General features: G+C 54.2%; 2 protein-coding genes across 8 annotated transcripts; both read left to right on the top strand.

The window, feature by feature from the left end:
- The first annotated feature begins 366 nt into the window (after positions 1-366).
- On the top strand, positions 367-3,374 carry ABHD14A (abhydrolase domain containing 14A). Of its 2 annotated transcripts, none has more exons than XM_007672304.3 (5): positions 367-400; positions 1,137-1,345; positions 1,861-1,976; positions 2,268-2,503; positions 2,839-3,374. In XM_007672304.3, the coding sequence occupies exons 2-5, from the start codon at positions 1,140-1,142 to the stop codon at positions 3,019-3,021; spliced, it is 741 nt and encodes a 246-aa protein (XP_007670494.1). In that variant the 5' UTR covers positions 367-400; positions 1,137-1,139; the 3' UTR covers positions 3,022-3,374. The 2 variants fall into 2 exon arrangements, with proteins under 2 accessions (XP_007670494.1, XP_003431373.1); XM_003431325.5 differs by lacking the exon at positions 367-400 and adding an exon at positions 523-614.
- On the top strand, positions 2,433-14,734 carry LOC100075293 (aminoacylase-1A). Of its 6 annotated transcripts, none has more exons than XM_029053053.1 (17): positions 2,433-2,503; positions 4,379-4,553; positions 6,258-6,427; positions 6,509-6,643; positions 8,447-8,511; positions 9,778-9,882; positions 9,967-10,061; positions 10,388-10,464; positions 10,645-10,734; positions 10,849-10,905; positions 11,056-11,129; positions 11,228-11,277; positions 11,596-11,740; positions 12,214-12,282; positions 12,615-12,694; positions 12,798-12,858; positions 14,138-14,734. In XM_029053053.1, the coding sequence occupies exons 4-17, from the start codon at positions 6,532-6,534 to the stop codon at positions 14,300-14,302; spliced, it is 1,245 nt and encodes a 414-aa protein (XP_028908886.1). In that variant the 5' UTR covers positions 2,433-2,503; positions 4,379-4,553; positions 6,258-6,427; positions 6,509-6,531; the 3' UTR covers positions 14,303-14,734. The 6 variants fall into 6 exon arrangements, with proteins under 6 accessions (XP_028908886.1, XP_007670499.1, XP_007670500.1 ...); XM_007672305.3 differs by lacking the exons at positions 2,433-2,503; positions 4,379-4,553 and adding exons at positions 5,531-5,591; positions 5,836-5,908; XM_007672309.3 differs by lacking the exon at positions 6,258-6,427.
- Positions 14,735-16,943: the final 2,209 nt, after the last annotated feature.

Below are 16,943 nucleotides of genomic sequence, written 5' to 3'. Positions count from 1 at the left end.
GTGTTTGGCACACAGTCAGAGCTTAACAGTTACCGTAATTATCATTTAGAGTATGAGAGGCTAAAACTCGTGACCGAATGACGAAGACATCGAGGCGCTCCCTCCCTAGAAAACAAGAGAAATCCCAGCCGGTTTGCCCGAATGAAACCGTACTCCTTTGGGGGGGGGTTCGACCCCACCCGGTATCTGGGTATCCGAGAGACGACGAATTTGGGGGTCCCCGGCAAGCGCCGATTCCCGACTCGATGATTGGTTGGTTCCGGCTTCATCGCACCCCAACGGGGGGCGGGAGGGGGTTGGAAGCCAGCGATTGGCGGGCTGGGAATGGGAATTGCAAAGGGCGGGGCCGAGCCAGATCCCGTGATCGGTGGGAGCGGGGTTGGGCGGCGGCATCCGATCGGTGAGTCTTCCCGGGGAGGAAGAAGAGTGAGGGAGGTTTCGGCTGGCCTCCGGACTGCCCGGCTCGGCTCGGCTCGGCTCGGCTCGGCTCGGCTCGGCTCGGCTCGGCCCGGCCCGGCCCGGCCCGGCCCGGCCCGGCACGGCTCGGCTCGGCTCCCGCTGTCCCGGTTGGGCGGGGCCGCGAGGGTCTGAGTGTGCAAGGGAAGTGAAGTGAGGTGTGTGCGATATTGCATGGAATCAGGATGCGTGCACAAACGGGTATAGAACGCGTATGGGTGGAACAGAGTCTTCTAGAATCTATAGGATTGTAAGGGGGAGGGGATATGTGTGCACATGCACGAGAAATAATATTTATGCACGGGGCGGTGGGGTATCCCCAGATAAAAATAGAACAACATCCATGTGTAAGGGCGGAATGTATGTATCACAGAGTGTGCGTGTGTGTGTGTGTGTGTTTGGAGCTGGACCGTGTTGCCCGTAAGTATAAGGTTTAGGATCAGTGGGAGTGAATCGGGATTAAGCACTGCCGAGCGGGTCAAAGGAACAGAATCTCCATCTCAACAGGTTCTGAACCAGATGCCACTGAGGGCCAGAGGAAGATTGGAGCTGGCGGGGGGTGGGTGGAGGAGAGAGAGGCTAAAGGCTCCATAGTAGTAGTGGGCCACCCCTCTGGGGAGAGAGGAGCATGGTGGGCTTCCAGTGTCCCCCTTCACCCACACTGCCCCACCTCCTGCTAGAGCATGCCAGGGCACATGACCCGACCCCACCTGTTCCTGCTGGTCCTTGGACTCCTGCTGACCTTATTCCTGTACATGCTGCTGCCCAATGCTCCCTCGCCCAGTGTGCTGCCTCCGGGAGTCCCCAACATCACAGTGTTGACTGGCCTGGTCCCTGGAGACTCCCCCCTTTTCTACCGTGAGGCTTTGCCTGTTGGTAGAGCACGCAGGTGAGTGACTTGGGCTACGGGGAGAGGTGATTTCCAGAACAGTGAGGGCAAAGAGGCCTGGGGAAACTTCATTCAGGAAGAGAGCCTTGGAGCTAGATGCCAGGCTGCCTGGTTTCTTCTCTCTGTCTTGAGGGGGGAAATCTAGGGACCAGCTTCCCCTCCTCGCCCCACCCTCCCGCCCCTGGTGTACCCAACTGCCACAGAGAACTCTTTACGTTCCACTCCCTTGAAGGCAAAGGGAAGAGGTAACTGAGAATTGCTTGAAGATTTTTTGGGTGAAGAACTAGAGGGCTCCCTAAATGGTGATTTGAATCAGCCAGAGTTGGGGCTGGCGGTTCCTTGAGGGGTAACTTCCCCCTATCCTCCCACTACCTTCCCCAGGTTCCTCTTTTTCTCAGAGGTGGATCCACAGCTTGGGAGACCAAGGCCTCCGGGGGGGCATGGGGCAGTGGGAGCCGTGAATGCTGGAGGGATGCTGACATCCCCAAGGTGTTTTTCGCCCCTGTATTCTGCAGGGTGGAGGTGGTGCTCCTGCATGGACAGGCCTTTAGCTCACACACGTGGGAGAAGCTGGGGACCCTGGTGCTGCTCTCGCAGCATGGCTACCGGGCTGTAGCCCTTGACCTGCCGGGTGAGCAAGGCTCCTTTCTACTTCCCTCTTCCCCTCTCAGGGAAGAGAGAGCTCAGCAACAAACTAGAGAACAAAGGGCAGCAAGAATATCGGTGGTGAGGATGTGAGGAGTCCAGAAGAGAGGGGGTAGAAGGGTGGTGGTGGTTGCGGGGGCGGACTGGGAGCAGAAGGGTAGGGAGGGGAAGTGAGGGGCAGTAGGGAAATTGGGGGAGTGCAGTGGGAAAACCTCCCAATCTGAGGTCAATCCCTCATGCCCTCTCTCTCTCTTTCTCCCCCCTCATTCCCTGCCAGGATATGGGAACTCAGCTGCTTCCCCAGAGGCTGCCACTGAGGCCGGACGGCTGAGACTCCTGACAAGGACGCTGCGGGGCCTGGGCCTTGAGAACCCAGTGCTTGTCAGTCCCTCTATGAGTGGTCGTTATTCCCTCCCCCTCCTGCTGCAGGGGGGTGGGCAGCTCCGGGGTTTCGTGCCCATCGCACCTGTCGCCACCAACAAGTATTCTTCTGAACAATACCTGGGAGTCAAGGTATGCTGGTGTTGGGGGGAGGGGAAATGGATGGGGGAGGTGTGTGTGTGTGTGTGTGTAAGACTGCGTTATTCCCGGGGAAAGGTCATCAGCTGTCTTAGACCAGGGAGAAACCGCTTGCTGGTTGACTGTGTCTGATCTGACAACCCAGTGTTTAGCACATAGTAAGTGCTTGATAAATATACCTACTAGCCAACCTCTCAGCCCCCTCCGCCCCAAAAGGTTCTGTTTTGGTATTGATGCCCCTGCTGACACTTGGGTCCTCCCCTCTGCAATAGTCCTGCCCCTGTGGAATATCTTGTAGGGGTATTAATGTTCTTCCCCCTTCCCTATAGACACCAACTCTCATCCTGTATGGGGAGCTGGACCGACTTCTGGGCATGAAATCCCTGAATTCTCTTCGGTACATCCCCAACCACTCAGTGGTGAAACTCAACGGTGCTGGTCACGCCTGCTACCTCAACAAGCCACATGCCTTTCATACTGTCTTGCTGGATTTCCTCAGTGAACTTCCATGAACCTGTTGATCCCAGCTCCTGAGCTCCATGGGGACCAGTTCCTCTTGCCACTATAGGAGCAAGGCCTGCCCTTGCCTTCAACCACCCCAAACCACTGAAACTGAGAGCCCCTCCCCGTAAATCTCCTTGTCCAAACAGCCCTGTAGAGAGAAGGATGCCAAGGGACCACCTCAGGTACTGAAATTCTAGGACATGGGGTCCGAGGGCCTGGGGCTCCCAGCTTTGTGATGAGGCCCTGTTCTTTTGGCTGCCAAGAACTGGTTACTTGCATCTGGGAGAACTGGGAGATCGCAGAGGCTCTGACTGAGGCATAGAGGGATCCTATTTGCAGTAAACCCAGTTTCTGAAGCCAAGAAGCAACTCCCGTGCCCCATATTTTATGTGCAATATGTGGTCATCAGAGGCGGGACTGGAGAGAGAGAGAGGAAACTGGTGCCACCTGCATTCAATACATTTTTAGTACAGCCCAAGTTGTGTGTTTCATGTTTGGGTCATGGCTGGGAAGAGGAGTATCTGGGGCAGGAGAGGAGAGGAAATGAGGCATCTCCTCCTCCTTCCCCCTCCTCCCCAATCAAAGGGATTTACACTGCTCTTCAGCTCCTTCCCCCTCCCCCTACCTACACCTATAACTGTCAGTCTCTCCTGGATGTACCTGGCTTGGAGCCAAAGGATGGGTTAGGAGCATAGGGGCACCTGTCCTGCTCCAGGGAACACACAGACAAGACTATGGACAGTCCTGGCTTCCTGAACACTTTGGCTGCTCCTAGGCTTGGGCTTTGGTTGGTGATGAGTGGGTGGGGGTTGTAGAGAGCCAGCCCTGGGGAGCTGGTAGGTAGGAAGCCGATTGGTGAGAGGCTGGCGGTGGAGATTACGCAAAGGTTTGAGAGACAGGACATGTGGATTGGACCCAATCTGTGTTGGTGACTGATGGACTTCTCAGCAAAGGGTAGTGGAGGGGTCTGGGCTATGTGAGTAAGGAGGAGGTGGCTGAGGTTAAGAGATTGTTTTGTAGTGTAGAGTCCAAGTCTGGAGCTCTTCTCTTGGGGAGTGGGGCAGGGAACGAAAGCAGGAACAGCGGGGAGTTGGGGGAGTCTGACCCTAATTCAACTCTGAAGGTTGTGATGTGAAGGGGTTGAAGGAGATGGAGAAGGGGAAACTGCTGCTGACTTTTTAGAAGCACCAGACTCATGTTTGACATGCCCAGGTAGATGAGGGTGATTTATTCCAGTTCACAGGATTTCTCTTCCCCCACTGCCTCCTCAACTGTGCCTACTCCCTACAATTCAGAGTTGGATCGCCTAGGAGAGGAGCCTGTCGCTTGTCTTTGTAACTTTATCTTTGTTCCTCCTCCCCTAAGAAAAAAAACAACTTTCCTCAGCCCCCTCCCCCACATACACCTATATGGTTCTCTGCGTGCTGACTCAGCAAGTCGATTAGAGGGCCGGAAGAAGTGGAGCTCCGAGAGCAAAGTCTGGCTGTCACCATAGGCAGGAGTCAGAATCACAGCCATACCCTGAGGATCTGCTCATCAGGTAAAATGGGTTTTTTCTCTCGGGGGTGAGGGGGTTGTCGGGGACAACTGGCCCAAGAGGCTGTCAAGCCGAGTTCCCAGTTCCTCACCCTGCACCTTCATCCCGGTCATCATGGATCCCATTTCCCACGCTCAGTTCCTTCCTCTGCTTCTCCACCCGCTGGAGAACATGGGAGGATGCAGAAGCCGGCTGCCCATTTCAGAAAGATAGAGGGACCATTAGACTCTTGAGTTCAGAGGACCTGCCTCCTGGGGCTGCGAAGAGTATCAGACCGGGCTACGTGCGTGGAGGTGGAGCGTCAGCGAAGACTCCAGCCTGGATCTGCCTTCTCGGGTTTTTTCCTCCTCCTCAGAAGCAGGGCACTGCTAGACTGAGTCCCCTACTTCTTCTAGAGCCTACCACCTCCAAGCCCCCAGATCCTCCGAGGGAGAGCAGGCTCAACCTCACCTCACCTCATCACGCCTCTCCCCCACTCCTGGGATCCGCTGAGACTAAGATAGTGAGGACCCTTCCTTCCTGGCATTTTCCCCTGCTTCCTGCTCGGCTCAACCTCCCCCCTTAAATCGACTGCCAATCAATCTGTGGGTTCAGACTTTGCCGAGCTGGCTTGGTGGCTTTATTTCTTCACACCTCCTTGTCCGGTTTCTAGGGTGGAGCAGATCGGGGCAGGGGGCTGGCAGGGAACCGCCGCCAGGCTGGATACTCGCAGTGGCATAGAAACAATGTACGGGAGGCAATCCGTTTCACACCCGTCGCGCATAGTCTGGGGCCGAGAATCTGACATGCGATACCCAGGCAGCAGTGCTGAATACACAGGGTTACAGATCCCGGCGCGGCTGCGCGCAGGGACATTTATTATTCGGTCGGCTCGCAGAATGCCGGAGGTGGGGCGGGGACGGGGGGAGCAGGGGCGGGTCCGGGGGCGGGCTCGGCCCGACAAGGGCTGCCGGAGCCAGGAGCAGATTGGTCACAGGTTGGGGGCGGGCTAGGCAGGGTCCAACTTTGCAGGCGCAGACTTCTGCCCAAGGCCGGCCAGAGGTGAGCCCGGTTTTCGCCCCGGATTTCCCGGCCTAGAGGGTGGGGTTGGCGCCCTGATCTTCCCCCAGAGGTGGGGGAGAGGCCGGAGACGAGGGCGGTTCCGTGGATCGGACTATATTATTTGAAATAGAGGTGGGGAGGGGCGACTGTCGTTCGTCCCCACCCCCGGCCTTCCTACTCCCGCGCGGTGTTGGGCCGAGAGAGAGCACTTTAAGGCGCCGAGCACAGCCTGTTCCTTTTCCAGCACGGAAGAGATGGAAGTCTGAGAACGTTCCTGCCCCTCCACTGGGCAGTGGGAAGAGGAAGGATCCCCAGTGGTAGGCTCAGGGCCGAAGTAGCAAGTCCACGGAGCTAACACACAAGTTCCCGGTCAAGGCTGAAGAAAAGCCTGACCCCTCCCAGTCCGCCCCCCCCCCCCCCCGCTATCAAAGTGAAAACTTGGCACCTAAGGCTCTGGGCACGGCGGATATCCTTATCCATTTATTCATGCAGTCGTTCGTCTTTATTGAGCGCTTACTGTGTGCAAAGCACTGTACGATCCTCACCCTTACTCTTCCCCCCATCCCCCCCCCGCTCACTTCCCTCTGGCCTGGAACTCTCTCCTTCATATCTTCTCATGGGCGGGGAATGTGTCTACCAACTCTGTTTTACTCTCTCTGCACACAGAAAGCATTCAATAAATACCATCGATTGATCGAGGACAGGGGCATAGCCGTTTCCTGGCTCCTGGACCATCCTGGGGAGAGATTAGTTGGGAAGCCCACTCTTTCCCTGGCCTCCCCACATCGAGGAGGCGTCAGGGGACTGGGTGGGTCGGAAGAGGTGCAGCCAAGCGGGTAAGATGCCAATAGGTGCCAAAGGGTACGAATGCTCACTCCCAGCTGATGGCTCTCTGAGGACTCTCTTGTCCGGCCTAGGAACCCAGCAGCTCTGAGCCACCATGGCCAAGAAAACCAACACCTCCCACCTCTCCTTGGGGCAAGAGCACCCGTCAGTCACTCTGTTCCGGCAGTACCTGCGGATCCGGACCGTCCAGCCTGACCCTGACTATGGTGAGGAATCTTTGTCTCCCCTCTGAGACCTGGGCTCACCCCCACCTCTGGGATCGCCCTCCTGAGAGTGGCTGCCCACCCTGTCCACTCCCACTCATATGGGGTCCAGCTCCTTAATAATGTTGGTATTTGTTAAGCGCTTACTATGTGCCGAGCACTGTTCTAAGCGCTGGGGTAGACATAGGGGAATCAGGTTGTCCCACGTGGGGCTCACAGTCTTAATCCCCATTTTACAGATGAGGGAACTGAGGCACAGAGAAGTTAAGTGACTTGCCCACAGTCACACAGCCGACAAGTGGCAGAGCTGGGATTCGAACTCATGAGCCCTGACTCCAAAGCCCGTGCTCTTTCCACTGAGCCACGCTGCTTGCTCTCCCGGGGTACAGTGCGGAGCCATCTTTTCGGGGAGGGAGGTCGGGAGACTTGTGACAAATCACCCAGTGCCAACCATCAGTCTGGGATTGGGGGAGAGGTTTAAAGAACGGAATTACCTGTGCAGTAGCTTCATCTTTTGAGAAACAACTTGGCCTAATGGAAAGAGCACATGCCTGGGAATTAGGAGGTCCCAAGGTTGAATTCCTGCCCTGCCATTTACCTGCTGTGAGACCCTGGGCAAGTCACTTAACTCCTCTGTGGCACAGTTTCCTCAGCTGTAAAATGGGGATAAGTTTCCTGTTCTCTCTTGGACTAAGAGTCCCAGAAGGGACAGAGACTGTGTCTCATCTGATGGCCTTACATCTGCCATGGGGATTAGCACAGCATTTGGCACATAGTGTGTGCTTAACAAATACTACAATTATTATCCAGTTGTTCCCCAGTCTGTGGGGTCTTGGGTTCCAATTATTATTGCACCGAGTGACCCTACCACTCATCAAGAAGGTTGGGGGTCCCTTTTGGCTTTTAAGCCCACCAGGAGTATGGTTGGCAGGGAAATATTAAGCAGAGTGACTTGGGTCTGCCTTTCCCTCCTGACCGTGACGTTTCCCAGACTTGTCCCCATGGGGATAAAGTCATCATTCCATAGTCGAGGAGGTCTGGTTAAATGGTGATGTGTTAAAGCTCAGGGCTTGAGATCAAGAGCCACAGATTGACTCACATGCAGGCTGGAGGAGTCGGGTTGGGGGCAGAGAGGAACGGGCACTACCGTTTACCCCCTTTCTTCCCCCATGGTGAGCTGGAGCAACTGAGTGGGGCCTCAATCCCTAACGTCAGACACTCCTCTGGCCTCCAGCAGTGGCTCTGTTTTGTCTCTCCTCTGTTGGGCTGGGAATAATTTAGAGATGCCCCAGGCAAGTGCCTGAAGCCCAGCACTGGGGACTCAAAACTTTCTCCCCACTTCTCAGCACCCACCTTTCCCTACGGGGAGTTTCAGGTAGGGAGACTGAAGCATCTCACAAGAGAAAGTAGTTGGCCCAGAATCCCCAGCGGCCTGAGGCAGAGCTGGGAGCCAGACATCCTGTCTTGCAGCCCTAATGGCTAAATGAAATCTCTCCCTTATAAGCCCGACCTCTTCCCTTGGGATTTTATCGGATTTGTTTTCATTTTGGTAACTTTGAAAAACAGTAGACGATGGGGAGACAGAGAGGAGGAGGCTGGGGCTCCTGTTTTATCATTGGGCCCTGTTGTCTGCCCTGAGTGTCAGGGTGAAGAGGGCACTGTGGGACCAGGGATGGCTTTGATTTGTGAAGGGTGGATGGGGTTCTCATCCCATCAGGAGCCAAAACCTGTTCTGTCTCTGGGGCATGAAGAGCAGGGGATGGGAGCTACCACCCCCCCCCGACCCCCAGGAATTTCTCCCCCTAGATGCAGCTATACAGTTCCTGGAGAAGATGGCAGGCGAGTTGGAGCTGCAGTGTCAGAAGGTGGAGGTAAGAAGGGGGTCAAGTACCTGGCTGGTGTCGGGGACACAGAATCCGAGGCCATTCCTGAACCTGGCCCCGCAGCGGGGCCAACTTACACTGTGCAGGCCCCTTCCTGACTCTCACATTCCTTCCCCTTCCCTACAATCCCGTCGGATTTACTGGCTCCTCACCAACCTAAGTCGATCCTCTCCTCTCCTGCTTGGGGTCCTGCCCAGACCCTTAACTAAGCCATTCTGATCATCGTACTTACGATGGCTTACCAAGTGGATGAAGTCACAGCAGGGCCTGCTGCTGTTGATATCTCAGAACGTATTCTGTCCGTTGACCAGGAGGCAGCCTGGTGTAGTGGAAACAGCATGGGACCGGGCGGCAGGAGAGCTGGGTTCTCGTCCCAGCTCCTCTGCTTGCTTGAGTGATTTTGGGGGCCAGTCACCTAACCCCTCAGTGCCTCAGTTTCCTCATCTCTAAAATAAGGATCAAATACCCGAACTCCCAGTGGGACAGGGACTGCATCCGATCTGGTTATCTTGTATGTACCCCATAAATATCGGCATGTACTGGAAGGCGACTAAAGAATGGACCCGTTCTCCCTGCCTGCCAACTTGCATTGTGGGCTGCTGGGCAGAGAGGGACCAGGTGAAAGAGGGAGAGTGGCTCAGAAAAACCATCACCACCTTGGCAAAAACAGCTCAAGCAGATCCCCCGCTGGTGGTGGTAGAATAGCCTCTTTTTTTTTCCTTCTACTTCTTAAATGGTATTGGTAAAGCGCTTTCTAGGTGTCATGCACTGTTCTAAGTGCTGGGTTAGATACAAGATCGTCAGGTTGGGCACAGTCCTTGTCCCACATGGGGCTTACAACCTAAATTGGAGAGAAGGTGATTTAATTCCCATTTTACAGATGAGGTAACTGAGGCACAGAGAAGTTAAGTGACTTGTCCAAGGTCACACAGCAGACACGTGGCAGAGCCGGGATTAGAACCCAGGTTTTCTGACTCCCAGGTCCTGGCTGTATCCACTAGGTCACGTTGCTTCTCTCAACTTGTTGGTGCCTGAGTAAGGCTCACCCCAGTTGGCCAGGGCCAGCAAAGGTGAACTAAGTGTATGCAAGAGATTCTTTTTCTGCAACACTCCCGCTTGGGGATGCAGCCTCCCTGTCGGCATCATCCTCTTCGAACCGAAAGACAACTGTACAACAAAGGGAAGCACAGAGGACCCACCCTCCCCGCTTTTCTCCTTGCCCTGACCTCATTGGCCCTTCCTGTCTCCCTGCAGGTGGCTCCCGGCCGTGTGGTGACCATCCTTACCTGGCCAGGCACCGACCCCAAGCTCCGCTCCATTGTGCTCAACTCCCACACTGATGTGGTGCCCGTTTTCGAGGTGAGAAGGTCTCAGGGCATGGGGGATTGGGGTTGCTGGTCCTTGGAAGGCTCCCATCTCATCTCTCTGATCCACTTTCCCCAGGAGCACTGGAGCCACAACCCATTTGAGGCATTCAAGGATGCTCGGGGCAACATCTATGCCCGTGGAACCCAGGACATGAAATGTGTCAGCATTCAGTGAGTACCCTCCTCCTTCCACCGGGGACTCAAAGGCTTGCCGAGCTGCTTCTGAGACTCACCCACCTGCACCCCCTCCCTGCCCTTCTGAGCCCCTGTTTTGTCGGGGGTGTGAGCAGGGTCCTCTGCTCCATCAAATGTACCTTTTCATTCCTTGGAGATCCTCCAAGTCAAAGACTGAGGATTTAGGGACTTGTTAATCCTTACTCCCAACTCTCTGCTTCCTCTCTGGAGTTTCTCTGCCTCTTGTGGTGTGGTCCCTTGTTCCCCATGTTTTCTCCCCCTCTTCCCTCCCGTCTCCATGTCCCCCATTCCCATGTCCTCAGGTACATTGAGGCCATCCGGAAGTTGAAGGCTGAGGGGCGTCGCTTCCCCAGGACCATCCACATGACCTTTGTCCCTGGTACGGTTTAGCTGGGGCTTTGTGGGGGCAGCTAGACCACTGGGGGCCGGGTGGCAGTTTTTGCCCCAGAGGAAATGGGTAAATAGGTGCCTCGTTATCAGCACAGCTGTGCTTAAATGAAGGAGAAGTCTCCAGGGTCTTTGGCCCCTTAATTCTCCCCTGTTCCTGATCCCTCCCCAGATGAGGAGGTTGGAGGTCATCGTGGCATGGAACTGTTTGTGCAGCGGCCGGAGTTCCGGGCTCTCAGACCTGGCTTTGCGCTGGATGAGGGTGAGAGTGTGGTGGGGGAAGCCAGGAGGCTGGGGTGGCAGGGGGAGATGCTAAGGAATCATTGATTTTAGGGAGGATTTATGGGAATCTCTCTGACATCCCCTCCCTCCTCAGGCCTGGCCAACCCTACAGACACTTTCACAGTCTTCTACAGTGAGCGGAGTCCCTGGTGTGAGTACGATATCCTCTTTCCCACCCCCAACTCGGCACCCCTATGTCCCTTTTCTACCCTCACATCCTCTTCCTAAGTCCCACCTGTCCTCCCCTTTCCCTCTTGACTCACTGCACCCCTACCTCTTCCCTTGCCATTGGCTCCGACAGGGATCCGGGTCAAGAGTTCTGGGAAGCCTGGTCACGGTTCCCGCTTCATCGAGGACACAGCTGGTGAGAAGCTGGTGAGTGTGTGTGTGTGTGTGGTGGGGGGAGGTGATCTGCAAGGGGATCCACCCTTCTGATTCCTCTCTGACTTCAAACCCCTTCCTCTACCCCCCAGAACAAGGTAATCACCTCCATCTTGGAGTTTCGAGAGAAAGAGAAGCAGAGGTGAGTGTCGCCACAATGCCCAGTCTTTCCCAGAGTGTGAAGTGCAGTGTTTGCTCACAGTATGGCTGGATTAGGGGGTGGGAAGGTGAGCCACCTCAATACTAGTAGTAGTATTTACTGAGCTCCCACAGGGTGCGTTACACTCTACTAAGCACTTGGGAAGTACAAAACAAAGAGATTGAAACAAAGAGACTTCTGCATGTTCCCCAAGCACCTAGTCCAGTGCTCTGCCTCCAGTAGGCACTCACTGGAAGCTGTTGGTGATGATGGTAATGAACCCTAGCTGACTCTCTGGTCCCCTTCCTTCTTCCTACCCAGGCTGAAGCTGGACCCCCAGCTGACACTGGGTGCAGTGACCTCGGTGAATCTGACCATGCTCCAGGGCGGCGTAGCCTTCAATGTGGTCCCTGCTGACATGGATGCCTCCTTCGACTTCCGTATCGCTCCTGATGTCAACCTGGAGGTGCTGTACTGGACCCCACTTGTGTTCTCTTCACCTCCCCAGAGCCACCCAGAAAAGATTTCCCTGGGTCCTTCTCTTCAGCTCTTCCACTTTGCCCCCCTCTGCCTCCCCACCACGTCTCCTCTCTCCCACCATTTTCTCTTCTTCTCCCTCTCACTTCTCCCTTTCATCTCTTTCCATTCATTCATTCATTCAATCGTATTTATTGAGTGCTCACTGTGTGCAGAGCACTGTACTAAGTGCTTGGAAAGTACAGTACAATAATAGAGATAGTCACTGCCCACAACGGGCTTACAGTCTGAGGAGGGGAGACGGACATCAAAACAAGTAAACAGGCATCAATGTAAATAAATAGGATTATACCCATTTCCTTCCCAGCTGCCTCTGCACTCTGGCCTCCCATTCCCAGGGTGGAGTTAGGAAGGGAGTGCTGGCTGGTATCTTGACTCCCACCCCCCTCCTGATTTCCCCAGGCCTTTGAGGAGCAGCTACGGGGTTGGTGTCAGGCAGCCGGGGACGGTGTTACCTATGAGTTCCATCAGGTAAGTTTCCCTCTTCTGAGCCCCAAAAAGGGTGGGGCCTGTCTCCAAGCTTAGACTGGCGATTGGTGGGGGAGGAGGAAGGTTTGGAAATCAATAGGGATGGGTCTCTAACTGTTGATGTTGGGTGGAGAGAAGGGGTTGGGATAATCATGGGTCCTGGAACTCTGAGTCGGCTGTGAGGAAGAAGAGGAGGAGGTGGTAACGATTCAGGAGCTGCCCAACTTGGGTGCCCCCTCAACTCTCATGGTCCTCCAGGGCAGTGGCAGAGGGCTTTCTGGGATGGACTTGGACTCCAGCTCCTTCCCCTCTCCTCTGCTTCTTCTTTCTGATAGAAGTGGACGGAGCCACGGATGACTGCCACAGACACCTCGGACCCCTGGTGGGCAGCTTTCAGTGGAGCCTGCAGTGACATGTGAGTAATGGCTCCTGGCTCCAGACCGAGGAGAACAAGGGAAAGACTTCCCTTCCAACCTTTACCCTGCACCCAGACTCACAGTCTCCCTTCCCTGGGGCAGGAATATGACGCTGAAGCCCGAGATCTTCCCAGCTGCCACGGATAGTCGCTACCTTCGCGCTGTGAGTCCCAGCTTCCCGTTCCCCTCTCCGGAGAAGGCCCTCTGTCTCCTTTGTCTTTTTCCCTTCCTTCTCATTTCCTTTCCTTTCCCCCTCCTCCCTGTTCCCTGCCATATTTAGGGTGGGGGAGAAGGTTGGGAGAGGAAGATGGTGCTCTTAATTGCCCTTCCCTTTTTATCCATTCATTCATTCATTCATTCAATAGTATTTATTGAGCGCTTACTATGTGCAGAGCACTGTACTAAGCGCTTGGGATGAACAAGTCGGCAACAGATAGAGACAGTCCCTGCCGTTTGACGGGCTTACAGTCTAATCGGGGGAGACGGACAGACGAGAACAATGGCACTAAACAGCGTCAAGAGGAAGAACATCTCGTAAAAACAATGGCAACTAAATAGAATCAAGGCGATGTACAATTCATTAACAAAATAAATAGGGTAACGAAAATATATGCAGTTGAGCGGACGAGTACAGTGCTGTGGGGATGGGAAGGGAGAGGTGGAGGAGCAGAGGGAAAAGGGGAAAATGAGGCTTTAGCTGCGGAGAGGTAAAGGGGGGATGGCAGAGGGAGTAGAGGGGGAAGAGGAGCTCAGTCTGGGAACGCCTCTTGGAGGAGGTGATTTTTAAGTAAGGTTTTGAAGAGGGAAAGAGAATCAGTTTGGCGGAGGTGAGGAGGGAGGGCGTTCCGGGACCGTGGGAGGACGTGACCCAGGGGTCGACGGCGGGATAGGCGAGACCGAGGGACGGTGAGGAGGTGGGCGGCAGAGGAGCGGAGCGTGCGGGGTGGGCGGTAGAAAGAGAGAAGGGAGGAGAGGTAGGAAGGGGCAAGGTGATGGAGAGCCTTGAAGCCTAGAGTGAGGAGTTTTTGTTTGGAGCGGAGGTCGATAGGCAACCACTGGAGTTGTTTAAGAAGGGGAGTGACATGCCCAGATCGTTTCTGCAGGAAGATGAGCCGGGCAACGGAGTGAAGAATAGACCGGAGCGGGGCGAGAGAGGAGGAAGGGAGGTCAGAGAGAAGGCTGACACAGTAGTCTAGCCGGGATATAACGAGAGCCCGTAATAGTAAGGTAGCCGTTTGGGTGGAGAGGAAAGGGCGGATCTTGGCGATATTGTAGAGGTGAAACCGGCAGACCCTACTTCCCAGATGCAGACCCTGTCTCTCCCCATGTCTTCCTCCCCCAGGTTATGCCCCCACACCCAGGCTCCTCTCCCCCCTCACATCCCCCCCTCCCGGGTGCCGTTGACCCTTCCCCCCACCCGATGCCCTCCCTGCCTTTTCCAGAAAGGGGTCCCGGCCCTGGGATTTTCTCCCATGAACCAGACTCCAATCTTGCTGCATGATCACAATGAATTCCTGAATGAGGCGGTCTTTCTACGTGGCATCGACATCTACACCCGCTTGCTGCCTGCCCTTGCCAGCGTTCCTGCCTTGTCTGCCGATTCCTGAGGCCTGGCTGCCCGCCTGCTCACAGAGAGCTCTGAGAACAATGGAACTATGATCCATTCTACTCGGCCTCTCCCTTCTCCTCTTCCCCCAGACTCATGCTCTTGCAGTCCACTTGACCCAACCCAGCTGCCACCCATGCTGGAGAGGGTTGGGATGAGCTGGACCCTAGAGCTCCTCTGATCAGGTCATACAAAGGTGGGGGTGGGATGGGGATTGCGTGGACCAGGCTAGCCTCGCAGGTCGACGGTCTGGTGCTCCAAGAACTCCCCCATGTCCCATCGGCCTATGTCCTTTTTCCAGCCCCATCTGTTCCTCAGGCCTGTGAGGCCCTTTCTGACTTCACTGTTAATTCTGTGTACTCAGGGGCGGCTTCCATCTTTACCAATGCCAAAGATTCCCTTCCTAACACACAATAAAGCCATTTTACTTGGAGTTGGGGGATGAGTTGTGCTGCCTATCCACTTCACCCTCCATCTTGCTACCGACCCACTTGCTCTTGTTCCTCCTTGGCACCTCTTCACTTTCCTGAGGCAGTCTCTTAGTAGAGTTGTGGGCACAGGTGCCAACTTGGTGGCACCCGAGGTCACTGCATCTCCAAAGCCCTTCTGAAATCACATTCCCTCCAGGAGGCCTTCCCTGATTAATCTTTCATCTCCCCACCCTGTATTCCCCCCTATTGCCTCTTTGGTACTTATGCCTCACGCAAGCATTTGGGTATTCACTTCCCTGACTGTCCCGTAGTATTATATATGTATCTTTAAACTCCGTGACTTCTTCCTACTTGTAAATTACTGTCTGTTTCCCTCACTAGATTGTAAGATCCTCGAAGGCAGAGATCAGGTCTACCACTTCTATTGTGCTCCATCAAGTGCTTAGTACAGTGCTCGGCTCCATAAATTCATTCATTCATTCAATAGTATTTATTGAGCACTTACTATGTGCAGAGCACTGTATTAAGCGCTTGGAATATACAATTCGGCAACAGAGACAATCCCTGCCCAGTGTTGGGCTCAAAGTCTAATTGAATGATTAACTCAAGGAATAGAGAATTAAAATGGCACCCGCTGGGGTCCTTGGACGCAGAGGCTTCTCAGGGTTGGTCTGAGTTAACTGCTCATAGGTAGGAACACCCACCCCTTGCACCTCCAGGGCAGGCGTTTGGATTCCATCCTGAACCCAAAGGGATTAGACAGCAACTTATCAGCTTCTAAATCATGGGGAGAACTGGCAAGTCCCAGTTGTCAGCTTCTTGGCTGTCTTCCATACGGTCTCAGGTTGGAGTGGGAGGAATGGTTCCCGGGAATTCCTACTCCAGGAACCCATTGCTGGGGGCTGTCCTTACTGGGATCCTTCCATCCCCACCGCCCCCTAGGAATCTAAAATTGTTCCCTGTTGAGGAACAACCCAAGAAACCACCACCTCTCTCAGGCAATAAGGCCTTACCTTGTGTCTTGCAATGCCTCAACACATTGGCTGCTTCACCAACTTATTTTATATTCTTGACTTGGGCTTTTAGTTGAAAGATGCAAATATCCATTGCTCAAAAATCATATAGATTTATGCAGTTGCCTCGTTTCATTGATGAGGTTAGCCAGGGACACAAGATTTAACAGTCCCCGTGAGCCACCTGGTGGAAGGGAAGTTAAAACCAGCCATTCTGCGGATATTAACGAACCTCCGTTGGTAGGTAGAATTGTCCTTCCTGTAGAAGAGTCAAACATACCCCATTACCTAACCTCCAGAGCCAGGATGAGGCAGCAGAAGTAAGGGCAGCAAGCAGGGTAAGCCTCCTATCTATTTATGTTTCTTCCTTTTCTTATGACCTCCCAGGTCCCGTCTCTTGCCTAGGCCAGGAAAAGGGCAAGGGTTGCTTCTGGGGAAGGAGTGCTTAGTAATAATAATAATAATGATGGCATTTGTTAAATGCTTATTGTGTGCAAAGCACTAGTCTAAGCGCTGGGGAGGGGATACAAGGTGATCAAGTTGTCCCACGTGGGGCTCACAGTCTTAATCCCCATTTGATAGATGAGGTAACTGAGGCACAGGGAAGTTAAGTGACTTGCTCCAAGTCACACAGCTGACAAGTGGCGGAGCTGGGATTAGAACCCATAACCTCTGACTCCCAAACCCGGGCTCTTTCCACTGAGCCACGCTGCTTCTCTGTACAGTGCAGCGAACGTAGTAAATACAGTTCCATTATTACTCGGATTGCTACTCCTATTACAAAAGTCGGTAAGCGGCCCAAGGATTAGAATAATTGCCTCCTCCTCTGGCTGCTTGGCAACCTTTAAAGAAAAAGCAGCGTGACTCCCAGCGAGCCTGGGAGTCAGAAGGACCTGAGTTCTAATCCCAGCTCTGCCACTTGTCTGCTATATGAACTTGGGCAAGTCACTTCACTTCTCTGGACCTCAGTTACCTCATCTGTAAAATGGGGATTAAGACTGTGTGCTCCATGTAGGACGGCGACCGTGTCCAACCCAATTACCTTGTACCTTCCCTAGCGCTTAGTAGAGAACCTGGCACAGGTTAACCAATACCATTAAAAAATAAAAAGGATGGGGGCAGGGGGAAGCCTTTCTCAGCCTCTTGACCAAGGAGTCAAATGGGCTAAAATTTCCCAACAGCCCAGGGAGGGGCAGCC

The sequence above is a fragment of the Ornithorhynchus anatinus genome, chromosome X2, assembly GCF_004115215.2.
Source record: "Ornithorhynchus anatinus isolate Pmale09 chromosome X2, mOrnAna1.pri.v4, whole genome shotgun sequence".
Lineage (NCBI taxonomy): Eukaryota > Metazoa > Chordata > Mammalia > Monotremata > Ornithorhynchidae > Ornithorhynchus > Ornithorhynchus anatinus.
The sequence above is the reverse complement of the archived record's forward strand: the minus strand, read 5'-3'. Positions and strand labels throughout refer to the sequence as shown.